The following is an 18,842-nucleotide window of genomic DNA, read 5'->3' on the forward strand; positions in this document are numbered from 1 at the left end:
CTTCATGCATGCAACAAGGGATGCATTGCTGAAATATTATAAAATGAAACAGTCTGTGAAAGTATCTCTGTTTGGAGATGGTGTTTCATGGGTGGTAGTCTGGGAGAGACTCTTGCTATGCCAGAGCACAGAGAAAAAGTGCAAGGTCCCTCTAGTAAAATTAAAGTGTTTATGCACTTTTTCCAGCTGACACTTCTTAACCATGTAACAGTACAGGACAAAAATGAAGTCAAACAAAAGCAACCCCCCAAGAACAAAGGACCCAAAAAAGCATGACCTGTTTGGGAGGAAATCCTGCCCTTCCACCTTCATGCAGCTGCAGGTGGCAAATTGCCAGCATCTTCTAAATATGACTCTTTGACCTGAGGCTAAGTGACATGCTTTCTGTACATGCTCTTATCTGACGATGGAGAAGGTTTCTGAGCTGTAATCAAAGAATGCTGCAATTGGGTGGTAAAGATAGCTGTTTCATTAGCATTTGAAGCCTCTGACACTGCAGCCAGATATTCTGTTGTGTTGGTGAACATTGTAGTATCAGGAACCCTTTTAAGAGAGAAATGTGGCTAAGGCTGTTTTATGAACAAGTGTTCTATCTGTTGACCAAATGCTTTTGAGTGTCCAACACTAGCTCTGAGGCAAACCCAAGCTCCATGTGCAGCATCTGCGTCTGAACTTCTTGTATCTCATAGTCATCAGATAAGAGACACAGGATTGCCTTACACCAGACTGTCGTACCAAAGGAAATTCTGGTACATCTGGAGTTATCAATGTTCTCTTTCCTCCTTCACCCTGCCCCTGCAAAGTTGGCAGCATAGTTGGAAACCACAGCAAAGCAGGTGCAGGCAGTGTAACTATTCCAAGTAGACCTGCCTCTTTCACCAGTCATGGTCCAGCTTAGCCTTGGATAGATGCTACGTGGTGCCACGTGCCACGGTTATCCCCTGCTGCTGCTGCTGTCTCGCTGTTAATGCTGAAGGAACCCTGAGCAAGTGTGCAGGTGAATTTCCTGTCCTTTGCATACTTTCTTAGGAGGTTTTTTTGTGACTACTTTTTAGAGTGGTGCTTGCCACTGAGGGTCCAAGAGGAAGGTGATTTGAACAACTGGACCTGCTGTAGAGTCCCCATACACAGACCTTGAGAGGTCTGATGTCTTCTGTAACAGTATATGAAAATCCTGGGGTCTTCCCTTCTCTGCTGCAAAGGTTTTTTTGCTTTGTTGTTGTTTCCACAGAGGGACTCTGCTGTTTCTGAATCCTGCTGTAAGCTGTCAGCTACAGGACATGCTAACACAGCTGACTCACGTGCCAGCCACCACTGATCACAGTAGACACCTCTCAACAGTGATGATGTTAGCAGATGGGTTTCTGAACTTCTCTCCTACCAGTCTTCAACCCTAACTTTTTTGCCAAGCATGTTCCTATTGCAGTATTCTCCAACTATCAGTTAAAATAAATAAATAAGTAATCTCCCCCTTCTCTCTTTTTTTTCTTTTTTTGAATTGTGATTATCTTAGAGGGTCATGGCAGAATCAGTCCTGAAAGCTCCAGCTTCCGAATCCGTTTCAGATACTGTTTGGAAAGATCTGAGAACTACAGTAAGATGCTGTGGCCCAATTTGTATTTGCAGCCATTTCAGCTGATGGCAGTGCAAGCTGGCTAGCAACATGTGTAGATGGTCCCCTTGGATGAGATGTAGGAAGCAGTGGACAGCTGAGATGTCTTCTGAATGAAATACTGATGGGCAGTCATTAGACTGTTAATTTTAATGGAAATGTTTGACCTCTGCATTATGGAAGCAGTCTTGCTCTTACAGCCTTCCACTTTGTTATGGCTGCATCTGCCTCTAGAGGCCAACACCTTCTGCCTTTGTTACTAGTTACTGGTGAATCTTTTCTGAGATGCCATGGCGTACTTTATTGCAATACCATCAACATAGGCACCTTGATAGGAAATCCACTCATTTTTGTAAAATGTATTGGCTGTTGCATCCATTCCTTGCTCTCCGTTTTGGTGGCTATCTCAGCACTGTGGCAGAATGGGTGCTGCCTGTGCCTGCGTGTGAGGGTACGAGGGTGGGAGAGACCATGGGCACTTGAAGGTGCTTCTACAAAGTTTGGGTCTTGCAGCTCCCTGAATACTCACAGATCCACAGTTAGATCCTGCTTGGAGAGGTTTGCAGTGGCAGCAGGAGCTCTACTCTGCTTCCCGCTCCCTTGCATGCTCCAAGGGCCAGGGTGGAGGAAAGATGGCCAGCATGACTGTATGGTTTTGCTTCAGTAAGTACAAGCCTACAGTGTTGCAAAGTTTAACAAAGCAGCTGTGTTTTCGGGTGTTTCTTTTTACTAAAACACCAAAACAATTTACTGGAAAAGTAATTAAATACCTCAACTTTAATTGTAATAGGGGTATGATTTTTTTCAGCAATTAGTAAGGTAAAACTTAAGTTGCATGTTTTAGTATGAATATCTCGGATTTTAATGCAGTATCAGGTATCAGCAGAACTATTGGCACCCAGGGATTAAATGGCTGAGACATTTATTTCTTTAATCATTTTAAAACATAAAGCAGTTTGAGTTTTTTGTTGTTTAGAAGAGCAGCAAGCAGGGCATTCTCGCAGCAGTGTGGTTTGGCTGTAGGAAATGTTGGAAATGCAGCTGAATGATATAAACATGTAGATTCAAAGGAATAATTTTCTTGGCTTCACAAGTTTTATTAGCTGGTATGTGCTCATCACGCTGCATTTAGCAGATACTGGGTTTGCATATTTTGGCTCTTAAATCAGCAAGCAGCGATAAGCATATCCATGGTTCCTGGTCCGTATGCTGAAGTATGTTATGAAGTCAGTTTATGAACCAAACAGGAGCGAAGGCTCTTTGCACTTTATCTCAAAGGCAGAAACTCCATCCCAGGCAACACCCCACAGGTGGCAGTAGCCCTGCTGCCATCCTGACAAGGTTTTGATAAGATTCCAACATGGATGCTCTCAGAGCGATCCGGCATGTGGGCTGCTGTGTGGAAACCAGCCTCAAAACGTGGCAGCTTGCTTTTTGCGTCATTCAGGCCAGGTTTTGGGAGGCTTTGCTTCGAAGTGCCGCCGAAAGCCATGGCTGAAGGCATCTTGCAGTGTGCTGGGGCTGGCGGTGCCACTGAGCGCCCAGCCACTGACAGCCGTGCCACTTTTCCCACTGCCAAGATCCACTGCTGAAACTATACTTTTTTATCAGGTCATGTTTGCGTCTGGCAAAGATTTGTAGACACAACATCATTAACAGCAGTGCATATTTTCACAAGATTTACCTCTTCAACACTTTTTCCAAGTTAGTAAATCATAGCTTCTTTAATGTCCTGCTGGCTGCGTGAAAAACAGGAATTTATGTAACAAGCTCTGGGCCACAAACCTTTTCCTGTTAGGAAAATTTTTTTTTCATTGCTGGCAGAGTTAGGAGACAGCTCTGTTACTCAAAGAGCGACCTCAGATGTCCTCAGTACAATAATACCAGATTATAACATTTTTGATGACTAAGGAATAGCAGCGATTTCTTAAATATTTAACACTTCTGTTGCAGAAAAGAGGGAACTGAGCCTTAGCACGGCATTTTCTCTGCCTGATGTTTTGTGTGTTTGATATGCCTATTTTGATAGTAAACAGTAAGCCTGAGCCAACTGGGTATGTTTACAAAATACAGTAAAAAAAAAAAAAATGAACTGGCGCAGGAGGTTTTTTAATCAACAGACGTGCAGAACAACTTTCTTGCGACATTTCTAGAGCTGGACTTGTGTCAGCCAGGGATTCGGCTGTGGCCCTTGAGTGAAAACAATGGGCTGTGCCAGGCAGGCCTCACGAGGCTTCTCGGGTGGCCCTTGGGTCCGTGGGCAAGTCCAAAGATGGATTTTCAGGTTTACCCTCCTGATGTGTTAGCTGCACCTGGTGAAAATAAAATGTCAAGGCCTTCCCTAACACCCTGTAGCTAGATAGAGGATGAGATTTTGATTGCAGGGTTACCTGCAGTGAAGAGATACAGTTCTATGTTAATTAGTTAATATGAGAATAGCTTCCTTTCAAAATTGAATAAGGAAGCGCTCAAATTGTCGCTGGTGTTTGTTTAACTGGGATAATTTGTTAAAGGTGGTTCTTTGGAGGGGAAGAAGAGTTGGAAAAGCATCTGAGGTTAGGCACATGGTTTGACTCCTTGCTGTGCTGGTTGAACAGCGAGATGCCATGAGGCCATGTTCTGCCATCTTCTGCTGTCAAAAAGCGCCTTGTACCCCTCTTGGGGTGAAGCTGCACTTCTATGGGGGTAGTCTCAGGACACAGATGCCTGTAAGGTGTTACAGGACTGTAATGTCTCCTTGCTGCCCTTGTCTGCTGAAGGTCTCCTCTTCAACCCCAGAGTAGCCATTCCTGTTGAGCTCTGCAGGTGGCCAGGCCTGCTTTGGGTGGTTGGCTTTCCGTGGTCCACAATGTGTCATGGCACTTCTAGGGAATTTGAGCCTGTTGTCTCTGATTTGAGCCCCTGAGATGACTGTTTTCACCTGGCATGCCTCCTTATGGTCTTTACTCCTTTTCTTCTGTCAGCTGGATGTATAGACAATGAGGAAAGATGTGCATCTTTGAGAAAGCAGATGTACACAGGAGGACAGATAGAGAAGGTAAAGGAAGACATTTCTGGAGATGCTGCTATCACAGGCAGCACTCTGGGTTGGGAAATACAGCAAAAGCAGCCAGAGACCACAGCAGTGGCTGTGTCCCTCGTCCTCTCGTTTGCCTTACAACGTATGCAAAGCTCCTTGAGCTGTATCATCCTCATGGTTTGGTGTTGTAGTAGGTCTTGGGGGTCAGCTTAAAAACTTAAGAGAAGATAGATGGGGAGGAAAAAAGGTGGAAAATAGGAAAGATAGAACAGGGTTTTGGTCAAGATCAGCCTTACTCTACTTAGTTTTCTAGAAACAGTCTTTCCATTTTTGTTCCCCCGAATTTTTCTCTAGACAAATTGCTAAAAATGGCTGAGTGGAAGGCAGCTACTGCATCACTGATTTCTTTGCCACTGAGATCTAATTTCTGTTTTACCCATTTCATGTGTTGTTTTGTGGTTCCCTCCTACTTGTTCTGCATGAGCTGCAGTCCTAGCACAGACTGTGGGTCCCCATGTAGACTGTGCTACTGTCCCACCCTCCTACCAACATACATGGCTGCCTATTTCAGCACTCTTTGAACTTGTGGCCTTTTGTTAGCAATTATGTCAAAACATAGGACAAATTTTCTGTTGGTATAATGTTCTTTACATGTGCTCAGCAGAAAATTACATGAGGAAAAAAATGTTTATCTAGAGCTTGGTAATACAAAGGGTAGTTTCTTCTTAACAGGTCAACCTGTGGGCTTGGATTTTGGATTTTGGGATCTTTTTCTTTTTTTTTTTTTTTAATAGTTAAGAACAAAACTTGAAACATTACTCGTGGCCGAAGAGATAATGAAAAGCTTCAATACCTCTGGTCAGTCTTGGCACAAGATATCTTGTGCACTCAGGTATTAGAAGAGTCAATTTTGCATATTAAAATACTGATTTTTGAAAGACAGAGATGGTTTTAAGACTGGGGTTTTAAATGCAATTTTGTCTATGCTGTTTGCATTTCTTTCTCCCATATGATTTCTTAGGCAATTTGTGATGTTTATTTATAAAACTTAGAACTTAATCCTCAGCTGGTTTTCTGTATGTGTTTTCTCACATAACACAAGTAATATAAACCTCACTAATGTTCAGTGGCAATACTCACAGGCTGGCATGTTTGCAGAGTTTAGGGATGTGCAGAATGAGAACCCATTATAAGGATCATAGAACAGGATCTAGCATTTCTGATTTTTGCATAAAATAATAACAAAAAACCCCCTAGGTTCAAAAAAGGTTCAACTCATTAGAGTGAAGGTGATAATGAGATCTTCAGTCATCGTCTTGGTCTTCTAGTATGTTTTGTCTCCTTTATGAGGAATTTGTTTTTCAGAACAGCTCCTTCAGTATTTTATTTAACTTTTTATAACGTCAGTTGTGGTTGGGCCACATGACAGACAAATTGACGTGGCAACTCTTTGCAAGCTCATTTCAGCTAGTTCTGAGTGGTGAGCTGATAGAAGATGTTTCCAGACTGGTATGTTTTCCCATTTCATGATTACCCCTATGTTTTCTAGTAAAATGACAGTATGTTTGCAAAGACAGATATTACTACGCCATAAAAGACGCATGTTTTCTCCCATTTCTTACACCTTATTTTGTTTTCCAGAATTCAATCCGTCACAACCTGTCTCTGCACAGCAAGTTCATCAGAGTGCAGAATGAGGGAACAGGGAAGAGTTCCTGGTGGATGCTCAATCCTGAAGGAGGAAAGAGTGGCAAATCTCCTAGGAGGCGAGCGGCATCCATGGATAACAACAGCAAGTTTGCCAAAAGCAGAGGAAGAGCTGCCAAGAAAAAAGCATCCCTTCAGTCTGGTCAAGAGGGAAATAGTGACAGCCCTGGATCGCAGTTCTCGAAGTGGCCTGCAAGCCCCAGCTCTCACAGTAACGATGACTTTGATAACTGGAGTACATTTCGACCTAGAACTAGCTCTAACGCTAGTACGATTAGCGGAAGACTTTCTCCTATTTTGCCAGAGCAAGATGATCTTGGAGATGGGGATGTGCACTCCATGGTATACCCATCATCAGCCACCAAAATGACTTCTACTCTACCCAGCCTTTCAGAGATGAGTAATTCTGAGAACATGGAAAATCTTTTGGATAATCTTAATCTCTTGTCACCTAATACATCAATGACTGTGTCAACCCAGTCTTCATCTGCTACCCTGATGCAGCAAACACCAGGTTACTCATTTGCATCCTCGACTACAAGTATAGGTTCACCAAATCCAGACTACAGGAAATTTACATATGCTCAAGCTAGCATGAACTCTTTGCCCCAGATTCCTATGCAGACTCTTCAAGACAGTAAATCAAGCTATGGATCGATGAGCCAATATAACTGTCCCGCAGGACTTCTGAAGGAGTTACTGACTTCTGATTCTCCGCCGCACAATGATATCTTGGCATCAGTGGACACTGGTGTTTCCCAGGCTGGTGGCAGGGCGCTGGGCCAAAGTGTGCTGATGGTCGCTAACTCGGTGATGCCAACTTATGGCAGTCAACCGCCCCACAACAAAATGATGAACCCTAATGCCCGCCCTCACCAAGGACATAACCAGCCAACACCTGCAGTTAATGGTCGTGCCTTGTCACACACAGTGAACACCATGTCACATACATCAGGTCTAAATCGCCTGTCAACAGTGAAGACTTCGTTACAAGTGCCTATGAGTCACCCAATGCAGATGAATGCTATGAACCCGTATGCCCCTGTTAACAGTTGCAATGGCTACGGAAGGGTGGGAATTGTTTCCCTTCACCAGGAGAAGCTTCCCAGTGACTTAGATGACATGCTAATTGAACGGTTGGACTGTGACATGGAGTCAATTATCCGTAATGACCTTATGGATGGAGAAACATTAGATTTTAACTTTGACAGTGTATTGCCTAACCAAAGTTTTCAGCACAGCGTAAAGACAACCACACACAGTTGGGTGTCAGGCTAGGATGTAGTAGGAGGTAAGCTGTGCTTTTTATAATAAATCTGAAAAACAGCTAAAAGGAAAAGAAATGTTAAAATGCTTAAAATCTGGGTGGTCTTCTATGTTGACATGTGAAGTGAGGTTTGCACTGGTGCATTAGGATTGCCCTGTACCAACTTCTGTTACTTTGTGTGGAGCACTAATGTTTTGCCATTAACATTTTAAACAAAAAAACTTGCTGGTAACTAGCAATCAATAAATTTTTTTCCCCATTTAAGGTATCTTAAAGCTAGTTTGAACTTTTGATATTTTAATAGATTTAATCTTTTGGTGTGAATGTTAATTTGTTCTTTCTGTTGTTTGTTGTTTTTTTTTTCTTCCTAGGCTACGGTTAAATTCTCCAGACTTGTCTGACAGCAGGAACTGAGAAAAGCAGTACAAAGATGTCCTTCACCTTCCTTTTTAATTTTCTTGACAAAGCTGTGCGCATGCACTAGCTTTTTTTTTTGGGTCTTTTTTTTTTTTTCTTTTTTCTTCCTTTCGTCAGAGTTGGCAGCAGAGTATTTTCCTGTACAGGATGTTTGCCCAAGGTTTGCAGGTTATGTGCTGCTGTAGATAAGAACTGTGCAATTGGGAATTTCATTACTCTGAAGTGCCAAATTCACTACACCATATAATCACAGCAAAGACTCTTACTTACATCATGTTGTGCTTTCGGTTTTGTACAGTATGATCTGTAGAAGAATTGTTTTTTAAGACTATCTGTTTTGGTCCAAGAAAAGTTTATAAACTTTTGTAAGAATACTGTGATGATCTCATGCCCTAAATAAGTTTAACCTTCGTTGATGTTACCTGTGTTTTGATGAATTGAGATAACTGTGGACTTGCCTTGCAGCAGTACGAACTGCATTATTTTACTCAAAATTGCCACACATTTCATATGGGAACAGAATAGCCTGTTAAATATGATCCTACTAAACTCACTGACTATTCAAAGCAAACAGTAGGTTAAATGCCATTTGATAAGTTACCTGTATTCATGCAAATTTATGCAAGAATATATCTGGATTTCATTGTCAGACTAATGACTTTATTGTTGGACTTGAGATAATTTTTGGAATACTTTCCAAGCTATTTTTCTTATAATTAAAGTCTACTTTTGTTACATAGGCAACTTAAAAAAAAAAATCTGAGATCTGGCAGCATTCATAATCTCTTCATTTTGTACAGTATTTTAACTGGATTAAGTACATGTTTTTATAAATTTCCCTAGCACTTGGGAGTGCTAATAAAGGAAAAGCTTAATAAGGATCTTGAATACAAAACATTTCTGTCCCTTTTTTTGTTGTGTGATGTATAAATATAGACAACTTTATGTTTAGGAAATATTTAATCAGTTTTATATATGCATTTTTAGAAATGTCATCTGCTTCTACTATCATTTTAACCCTGACTACCACAAAGTGTTAAGTATTCATTGTTAGATGCTTGTACAATGCTTCACATTTATATTTATTTCATGGAGGTCTCATAATGTTTGTGCACTCAAGAGCAGGACCTTTTGGATAAAATTCTAGATTTTGATAAAAAGTGACAAATTTATCATTTATCTTAATTAGCAGTAGTTTTAGGGTTTGTCAGTGTTTCTGTTGTAATGCAGTACCTTTGAAGAGGCAGAAGTGCTGCTTTTGAGTGGGAGGCTAAAACCTATTGCAGGACAAAACATTACTTTTTTTTGAAGTAAGAAAGATTAAGTAAGTGGCAAAGTTATACAAATACATGAGATGTAGGGTAGGGGAGAACATCAATGACAGAGGCCTTGTTCCTGTGGAAAAACTTGTTCTTGTTGGAGTAGGCACACTGACAGCTACCTGAGTGTTTTCAGGATTGGGTCTTGGATAAATGATTTCTGATTTTTCATAATCACATGATGCGGTTTTTATGGATATGTGGATAACAGGCCTCACCTGTCTTTTCACTGGTTGCTACACATTATTTGTGTTATAGAAATCCTTGGAGCTTTTTTATGCACTGACAGGATGCACAGCTTTTGTGCTAGGGCTGGCTGTTGTGCAGAGGGGGAGAAATAAATGTTTTTCCACTGCTTTTTCTTTTGTCTACATAGCCCACAACTGGAAAATGTTTTAACTGAAACTTATCTTCGCTGTAGTGATGGCTTATGGTGGAGAAAGAAATGGGATATGCTAAGAAGATGAAGTTTAGCAACAAGCCATATACTTAATGATCCTGTTAGGACTTTCCTAAGGCTCTGCAATGTGTTTATTGATGTGCTAGCATTTAGCTCCCTGTTGGGCTTAAATCACTACTAATTACAGCTGGTCCTACTTTTTTAGATATCCTATTACAGTTGTCAGCAGTTCCAGGGGCTCTGATGTTAAGCTGTCCTGTGATACAGGATCTCCCCCAGTGTGAAATCAGTCTTTGAATTTCTGTTGAGCAAAATGAAATGTCCCTAGTGCTGAAGCCTCAACGAAACCGCCTGCTTTTACAGGCAAATATGTCTACTAGCATCTTCACCATCAAATTCATAGTCCCTGAAATGATTTATACTCCGAGGTAAATCCTGACAGTGGAGCAAGCAAAAGACTCACATACGGGTTTTCCAAAGATCCTTCTTTCTGCCGAGTGTGCAAAAATGTTTGCTTCCAAATGCGCACTGATATGCATAGGCCAAAGTAGTTGTAAAATTCACCTCTGCATGCAAAGAAAGCAGTACTTACAGCTATACTCCATGGGGTTGCAGCTGAACATGCTACATGTAACATATACCTCCTGTTTATTATTTACTGCTACTGTATAACTTCCTGTATACAGATATTTTCTTCATTTTCTTTTATAACTATAAATAACATAAATGTAGCCGTTCCTTAATTACAACAGTCTGTAGGAAGCTGCTTTTAATTATTATGAGAAAACAGTTGTAGATAATCAGAGGTTTGGGCTGTGTGGTCAAATTTATTTCCTTTTTTTTTGTGGTGCCATTCTAATATTTTGCAATTGTAATTCTGGAATACTGTGAAGTCTGGTGAAGGGGCATGTTGTCTGCCTTGAAAACAAACATTATGTGACCTCTAGTAATAAATCCTTTTTTAGTAAAAGTACCAAGTTTCTAGAGTAACTTAGTTTGTCAGAATTGTTGTAAATGATTGGTTTGTGAATTGTGCAGATGATCTTACCTATGCAGCCTTGTTTTTGACTTTTCTCTGGTTTGTACTGTTATTAAAAGTTTATTGTATTATAGAGCTGTTCAGATATTTTAAATATAAAGATGTATTGTTTCCATAATATAGCTATATGATATATGTTTAGGTAGTAGATGCATTAATCGGAAAGCTCTGCTTTGATAAACTGACAATTTGCCTACATTTATAAGCAAAAGTCATATTGCTTATCATTGGCTTAAGTCAACAGAGCATCCCTAAGAAGACAAGTTAAAATTGGACCAATTATAAAAAGTATAAAATTTGCACTTGTTAAACCACTGGATGTATGTTAGTACTTTTTTATTTTTTTACTGATTTGAAATTCCTATTTTCATTATGAAATTGCTAGGATCCTTAATTTATGACTGATTTTAAATATGGTATTCTCATTATTATTATTATTATTTTGGTAATCATAATGTAAAATGCAGCATGGTTTATGCAAGCAAGAAGCAAATTACTTGGCATTAAAACTGGCCTCCTTTTTGAGGGTGTTCCACAAACCAGCAATATCGTGAGAGATTGGCATGTACATACTGCTAGTTCTACTTGCGAGTGGTGTGACAGCTCTTCAACGCTTCACTGCTCTGACTTAGTCACATTGCAGAATTAAAATTCATACGTGGATATTTTCAGAAAAAGTGCCTGATGTACTTCTACAGACACACGAGAACAATCCCTGACAGTTTGTTGTATAAAGCCATAAATGTATATAAATTATGTTTAAAAGGTTTTGTGTCCTTTCTTGTATACGGAGAATGAGATTTGTACGAGGATTCTACTTGTGATTAGTAATCCTTCTACTCAGACATTGTCGTAATCACTTTCCTTACCATGTAATCTTTTTAATGATGATGATCCCGTTTGGACAATCCTGATGGCATTAGCAATTTTATACGGAAAAATACCTCATGGTACCAAGTCTTGCCTGGCAAGATGATACCATATTAATGAGCAAACACTAACTGCAGAATAGTTCACAAATTTTCCATTACTTGGTATAAAGGAATTTCTCTCTCTTGGCATTGCTTCTGGAATTGGAACTGTAGCAGGTACAGGAACCTAATAGGGCTGTGTTACCAGTGTTTTATCACAACATAGTGTGCTAAAAGTAACTTGTTTACAAGTCTTTGAGACTAAACGCAAGAAGAATCCATGCTTGACTTAGGGCTCATGAGAGATCTTTGTGTAGAGACGCTTTGTTACTGGAAGCTGCATTAGGCAGCATCAGACCGTATTGCCAGTGCTTCAACAAGCCTAGTTCAGAGAAAATTACAAAAAAGTCCTGAAATCCTTTCAGAATGGGTATTTGTAAGTATAAGCTCTTAATAAAATTGCTATGACATGAGATGGTAATTAGTGTATCAGAATGTTATGTAATACATTGTTAAAGAAGAAGAAAAAAGGGGATGCTAACAACCATCAAACCACAGGAAAGAATTAGTCTTTTAGTCCAAATTACATGTTAGATCCTAATGCTACTAAATGTGGGAGAGAGCCGGCTCTGGAGAGACATTTTTCTCTTCCCTCCGCTCCCCCTGTTACAGCAAGATGTTTCACAAATTCCTCTTGTCCCTCTTTTCCCTCGGTTTCGCCTCTTGCCTTCCTCTGCCCCTCCTGCCTTCCTGAAATATGTACCTTTTCTCGGAGTAAAGTTTTTTCGTTGCCAAACATTTGGGCTATATAGGCCAACCTGCACAGTGCTGCTCCTTTCACAGCCACACTTTATGCTGTGGTGGCAGGAGCACTGATGTGAGTAGAAAGAGCAGGAATGTCTAATTTATTTTTTTTTTTTAAATTTAAATTGTGTTTCAAAACAGAGCTGGAAGAAAGGAGGAGAGGCTGCCAAAACAGACAGCCAATAACACCCACGCCACAGTAGTCTTGTGAGGCCCAGAACCCTGCTTGCCTGCAGGTGGGGAGGGAGAGGGGTAGCAGAGAGCAGGCTTTAAATGAATTGCTGGCAAAAATGCCAGTTTGATATTAAAGTGAGCAGAGGAAGACCTAAAAACCATGAAAGAACGCATTGCACATAAACATAGACATATTTAAAGATATTTAAAAAATAATTTCCCCTTGTACTTTGCAGTTCCATCTTTATTTTAGCTTTGCCCTTTTTTTTTTTCAGTGTATGTTTTGGAAGGGTTTTTGCACGTTAGGGGAAGCTGAAGATATCTCCGCTCATGTTTTGAAAAGCCTGACTTCTGGAATGGGAGGGTTGTAAGATCCAAAGATACCCTCTTTGGGTGTTCACGAAGCCGTTGTTGGAAGGGATGCGCGTCTAATTGGGACATGATTAGTTACTTCTGTCAGGAGAGATAGTCAAAGCTTGTTGCTTGGGAAGGGACTGGCTAGCAATTTATGCCAATCTGGCAACAAGGGATTTGAATCTGCTGATCAAGCACAGAGACCTCAAAGCATCCTTATGCTCTGAGTCAGTTCTGCATCAATGTAATAAACATGTTTTTGTGCAGAAACATCAGCTATTATGTCACGTCAATTGACAGTCCAATTAAAAGTACAAGTAGCATTAGATGTTGCAGCCGTTTATCGTGCAGCTGGTGTGCAAAGATGGATTTTGTGAAGACCACGAGAAGGAAAAACTTGCACTGTGGTCATGCCTACTGCTGGACTTGCATGGAAATCCCTGTTCATTACCTGGTGATGTTTTGCCTGGGGTAATGTTCTGGCATGTGCCAAAATGAAAGCTAAAATGAGGAGGCAGGGACAGCACCCCATTTTACTTCATTTTGTTTTTCTAGTTGCTCTTGGACCCTGGGGCAATCAGAAACTTTGCACGTATTTTTTGTGAGTAAACTTGCATGGGTGTTTATCACTGAGATGATGGGAAAAGGGATGAAGGCTTCATGCAGTACAACTGAAGGAGCACTGCAGGAAGGCCTGTGGAATGAAGAATATGACAAGGAGCTTGTTCATAACTTGGAACCTCAACATTTTACATACTTGCTGTGTGCTCATCTATAGTTGCTCATGGCGTCCTTAAGTGAAGGGGCCTTTCTAACTGGTTGCATTTCCTTCTCAGTGCCCTAGAGTGACAGTACTTGAGCAGGCAACTGCCCAGAGCTTGTACAGGTGCTTTGCTGGGTTTTCAGGAAACTGTGGAGTTTGTCAGGAATGTCTAAATTGTTTCTGAAATATTCAATCAACTTCAATTTTGCTGAAGTTGGAGGACTTCATGGAAAAGTCCATTACCAAAGTCCATGTATATGCATTGAAAAGGGAGGGGGGATGAGAAATTCTGCAGGTATAACGAGCTGTTTCTGGGATGATGAAGCAGGGCAAGAGGTTGCTTCAAACGGCAAAGGAGGCTGGATTTCTCTGGGGTAAAGGCTCAATGTAGTGAGAAAAGAGCTTCCTTTCTGTTGGATTTTGAAGTTGTGTCCAGTAGCAACCACAGTCGGCACAATGTCCGGGGCCAATTTGTTGCTTAGGACTTTCTCACGAGGTGAAAACAAGTGATGAGCTATGAAACCCTGTGAGAGCTGGAGTCTCATTTCAAGAGTCCAAGTAAGTTACCACTTCCTGCTCCTCCCTTTCTTCCCCCTTCACCCCATCAATTTGCAGCACATGAGAGGTGTGTTACTGTTTGGGTTGTTTTTTTAACCTTTCCACCCTGCTCAGAGGAGTTGGGCTAGGCAAGGCCTTGCATCCTTCTTTCAGCTCCAACAGTGATGGCTGTGATATGGAAGTTCTTTGCCTCATCCTCCCCTGTCAGCCCATACAACAGACCTCTTAAATTAACACCCAAATGAGCCCCAAAACCAAAGTTAATTCACTCTGTAGATGACTCCAGGAGCTATTTGAGGTGTGAAGTTTTGTCTGCCCGTGGCTTTCGGGCTGGGAGGCTTCTAAATTGAAAACAGCCTTAAGGTGGCAGGGAGAGTCCTGGGAAAGGGGCTCTACTTCCTGGTCTGCTCTACTGCTGGCCCTCTCCCACCCTGCCTTGGTGTTCCTTTAACCCTTGCACTGGGCCTTGTTGGTCTGCAAAGCAAGGCTTTCACAGGAGGGGTTTCTGAGCAGGGTTTCCACAGCCCAGATGTCTCATTCTACTGCAGGCAAACTGCTGGTGTAAGCCCATGCGCCTGGAAGTTTATTTTCAGCACAAAATGAGAGGCACAGCCCTCCCACCTACAGACTCCTTGAGCAGCTGTCTGTCTCAGTGGGCCTGGTGTGGTAGGTACAGCAAGCCAGGAGCCTGCTGGTGACCGAGCAGCATGCCAGGTGGATGGGGATTGTATTCACTCCAAAAATAACATTAAATAATAATATTCAGTATAATTATATTGAATATGCTGGACTCCAATATAACTGCTGGGAGACCTGTTGCTTAAATAGAACTGAGCGCCAGATAAATGAAGTAAAAAAACCCAATGGTGTTGCTCATCTTTGCAAGGGGTCCTAGCATGGTCAGAAGAGCTGGGTTTGACTTCCACGTGGGGTAACCTCACAGAATGTGCAATACAGACTTGGTAACAGTGTGGAGTGATGGGGGTAATAGTGGCTGTGTCCCTGTCGGAAGGAGTGATGCTTCACAAATGTGGCTAAGTCAGTAACATGGGGACATGGGTGATCAGTATAACCTGTTTGGATTTTCAGTGGCTTCAGAAATTTTCCTCACTGAAGTTCCCGAGACAACTGGGATGTAATGGAGGTCCTCTCAGTTCCTAACACTGCTTTAAAGGGTTGGCCATTTGAGTGCGAGTAGTACTTGGTTTTTCCAAACTAGGAAGGCCACCACTGCCTTCCCTCAAGGACCTGTGCTGTTCAATGAGTTTGAACAACGATCAGTAGAAGCAGTTGATCTAAATTGCTGAGTGCATCATTATGCAGGATAGCGAAATGTCAGGCTGTGCTAAGAGTTGCGGAAGGGTTTCAGGATATTTTGTGACTAGCTGATAAACAAGCAGATATAATTAAGTGTTGATAAATGTGAAATAATGCATAGGGGAGAAGGGAAAAGTGAGTCTAGCACATATGGATGCATAATGAACCCTGGATGAGGTGCTACCACCATGAGAAAGATTTTGGAGTCATTGGAAGGATTTCTTGCAAGTCTCAGCTCACAATTGGCTGTGGACAAAAAGACACAGTAGAAATAAGAGTAGGAAAAGAGCATGGAAAACCTCTGTTGTGCTACTGCTGACGTGCAAAATGCACCTATATCGTAAATATTGCATGCTGTTTGGTTTTTAAAGAGGGTATTGCCGGGCTACAAAGAACCAGAAGCAGAGCCTAAATAGAAGAAGGGATGAGTGAGGGTGGGTATAGATGAGTGAGGTGATAGAAATTTGTAAAATTGTGGATGCTGTGGAGAAGGTGAGTAGGAAACGATTAATCAGTATTTCCTGTGACACAACTGGGGGTACCCAATGAAATGATCAGGTAGCAGATTTAAAACAAACAAGAGGAAGTACTTTTTCACACAGTACATAATTAAAATTTGGAACTCATTGCCACGGGATGTTGTGGAGGCCAAAAGTATAAATGGATTAAAAAATGGATTATACAATTAATAGAAGATAGGTCCATCAGTGGCTATTAAGTACAATGGTCCGGATGTAGCCTCTAGCTCAGGAAGTCTCTAAATGGCCCTTTGCTGGAAGCTTGGAGCGTGTATCAGGGAAGGGATTACTCAGTCCATGGCCTGTTCCTTACGCTCTTCTCTCCTACATATCTGCTACTGGCCACTATCAGGAACCAGCCATTAGCGTAAGTGGACCTTTAATCTGACCTCACAAGGGTGTCTTATGATTCTTAGTTGTGCTGGTAATAGGTACAGCCAGAAACAGCTGCCCAACACCCTTCTGTGAGGAGGTTTCAAACATCCACTTGTCCCTTTTCAGGTCTCTGGCAGTGGTCATAGACTGGCTGTCTCTTGTGTTGGGAATCTTACTTGATACCTTCCACTGAGAGGCGTCAACTGAGATTATGTTCTCACCATAATAAGCTGCAATGTAACAAATGCAAAACACCTGGTTAGATTTGTAAGATTTTAGGGTAAAAAAACATGCACAAGACAGACCCAGGGACAACTAAAATCTATCTTCTCAAGCAGCTCTTCCCAAGCAGCAATCTGGAGGCTGCTCTCAAGGCAGGGATAGGATAGTGTGTTACAGATCCCAGCCTCACTTCCACACCCACAACTAAAGCACAACCTTTTTTCACTTTTCTTGGCAGATAAGGGGTTAAAGTAATTCATGTGGGCATATGAAAGCTTTTCAAATATAGTCAACAGTGATACTGGACAGTGAGCCTAGCAGAACCAGTCTAGAAGTAATGGTGTGTCAGTGGGAGCAGCTTCTTCAGTGCTGACAGCTGAGGTCAGCCAGAAGAGAAATGTGTGTGAACTATGCAGTTTTATCTCTTTCTAAATGTTTTAATGATGTAGAATGGAGTTCTAGTGGAGGACAGAACAGCATTTTCTTGCTGGATCCATTGTTTGAGCTCTTTCCTTTGTATGTTAACAGAATGACACCAGCCTTATTAACTCACTGTAACTGATTAAGAAATGCTGACCTAAAGATGCGAGGAAAGGTAAGGCTTGTTTTCCTGCCTGTAGCTGAGACAGCCCATTATAGGACTTTATGTGAAGAGACACTGAGTAGACATCGCAACGTAGTCTTGAATGCCAGCAGCTATAAATACTGGATGAGAGTGAATTTATGCTGTAGCTCACCAGTCAACATGCAGGAAATCACAGACTTCACTCAAGTGTTGAAAATGTAATGCTAATGGACTTCCATATGCATTGCAAACGTAGCTTTCTTTCCTTAGATCTGTGTCCAAAGCTGCTTGCTCTGCGAAGCTTTGAAATGTGAAATCTGATCAATGCTGACTCTTCTCAAAACATTCAAAAAGAATTTTTAAGAAAGCTGTCACCTCTGTATGTTCCCCTTCAACGGCGAGTGGTTGTTTTCTCTAAATTTCCACCATTAAAAGAAAATGGAGATATCTAAACCTCCATAAATACAACCTGTAGGTTGTTTAAATTAACTTAATGTTTGGCACCTCAACCAACTGAAACCTGGACTTTTTAATGTATTTCACTTTGAATAATAGGCAACCATGTGCTTTATAAAACACTGGGTAGGTTTTTTTATCAAGCAGATCCATTGCCTCTTCCCTGTCTTTTCTCACCCACTTTCTCCTTGCCCATAGGTTTGGCAATGGCTTAGTGACACCCAAATCACAGGTGCAGTGTCACAGACTGGGCATCCAGAGCTCTTTCCTGTTTATATTGGCATCCGTTATTATTTAGCTTCTCTTTTACTTGCTTTTATTAGTAGCCACAAGGTGTGAAGCGTTTCTCAAACACAATGAAAATATTCCCATTCTGAAAAAGCTTGCAACTGACAATTTGTAGTAAGCAATTGTTTTTGTATGACTGGTTTTGAAGGCTGCTATTTGTCTTCTCAAAGTTTCCTAGTTTGTCCTGAACCCTGTTTTGACTGTATTAGCCATTAGCAACATTAAGATGTGTTGAGGTCATTATGAGAGCTTCAGGAAGCTCTCTGCCACCCACTCCAGAAGCTGTGCAGATACTCCGATGCTATTGCAAATGCAAAGTGAAACATGTGAGACTATTTCCTATGAATAAACTTAATTTGGAGGTGATTTGTATGAACTTTTTTCTTTCTTTTTTTTTTTTCTTTTTTTTTCTTTTTTCTCATGTGAAATGGTCTGTTGGTATTTACACAGTCAGTTAGTTACTGGGGCTCTGTGGAGAAGTGGTAGCTTCTATCAAGCAGAAGTTTTGACTTCTTGCACCTTTGGCCATGTAAAAGGAACCCACAACCTAGCTGACCATGACAGCTCCTTTATTCACTGCATTTCTGTGCATCCTCATAGTTTGACTGAGGAACGCCTTATAATTCCCTAATTTAAGAGGGAATTGCACACCAACATTACAGTTGCCTTTTGTGCATTAGTTAACTGAGTGATGATACAAAGCTGTTTGGCAGCCAAGGGGATGAAATCCAGCTGGCAGATCTGCTGGCGCAGGGTC

General features: G+C 41.3%; 1 protein-coding gene across 1 annotated transcript in view; it reads left to right on the forward strand.

Moving 5' to 3' along the window:
• Window positions 1-18,451, forward strand: part of FOXO1 (forkhead box O1) — a 72,356-nt gene extending 53,905 nt beyond the window's left edge. The window contains exons 2-3 of the mRNA XM_074815793.1: window positions 6,273-7,629; window positions 7,977-18,451. Coding sequence (XP_074671894.1) covers window positions 6,273-7,616 — 1,344 coding nt within the window. The 3' untranslated portion in view covers window positions 7,617-7,629; window positions 7,977-18,451. The remainder of the gene's footprint in view (window positions 1-6,272; window positions 7,630-7,976) is intronic.
• The last annotated feature ends 391 nt before the right edge of the window (window positions 18,452-18,842 follow it).

The sequence above is a fragment of the Strix aluco genome, chromosome 2 (assembly GCF_031877795.1).
Source record: "Strix aluco isolate bStrAlu1 chromosome 2, bStrAlu1.hap1, whole genome shotgun sequence".
In the NCBI taxonomy this organism is placed as follows: domain Eukaryota; kingdom Metazoa; phylum Chordata; class Aves; order Strigiformes; family Strigidae; genus Strix; species Strix aluco.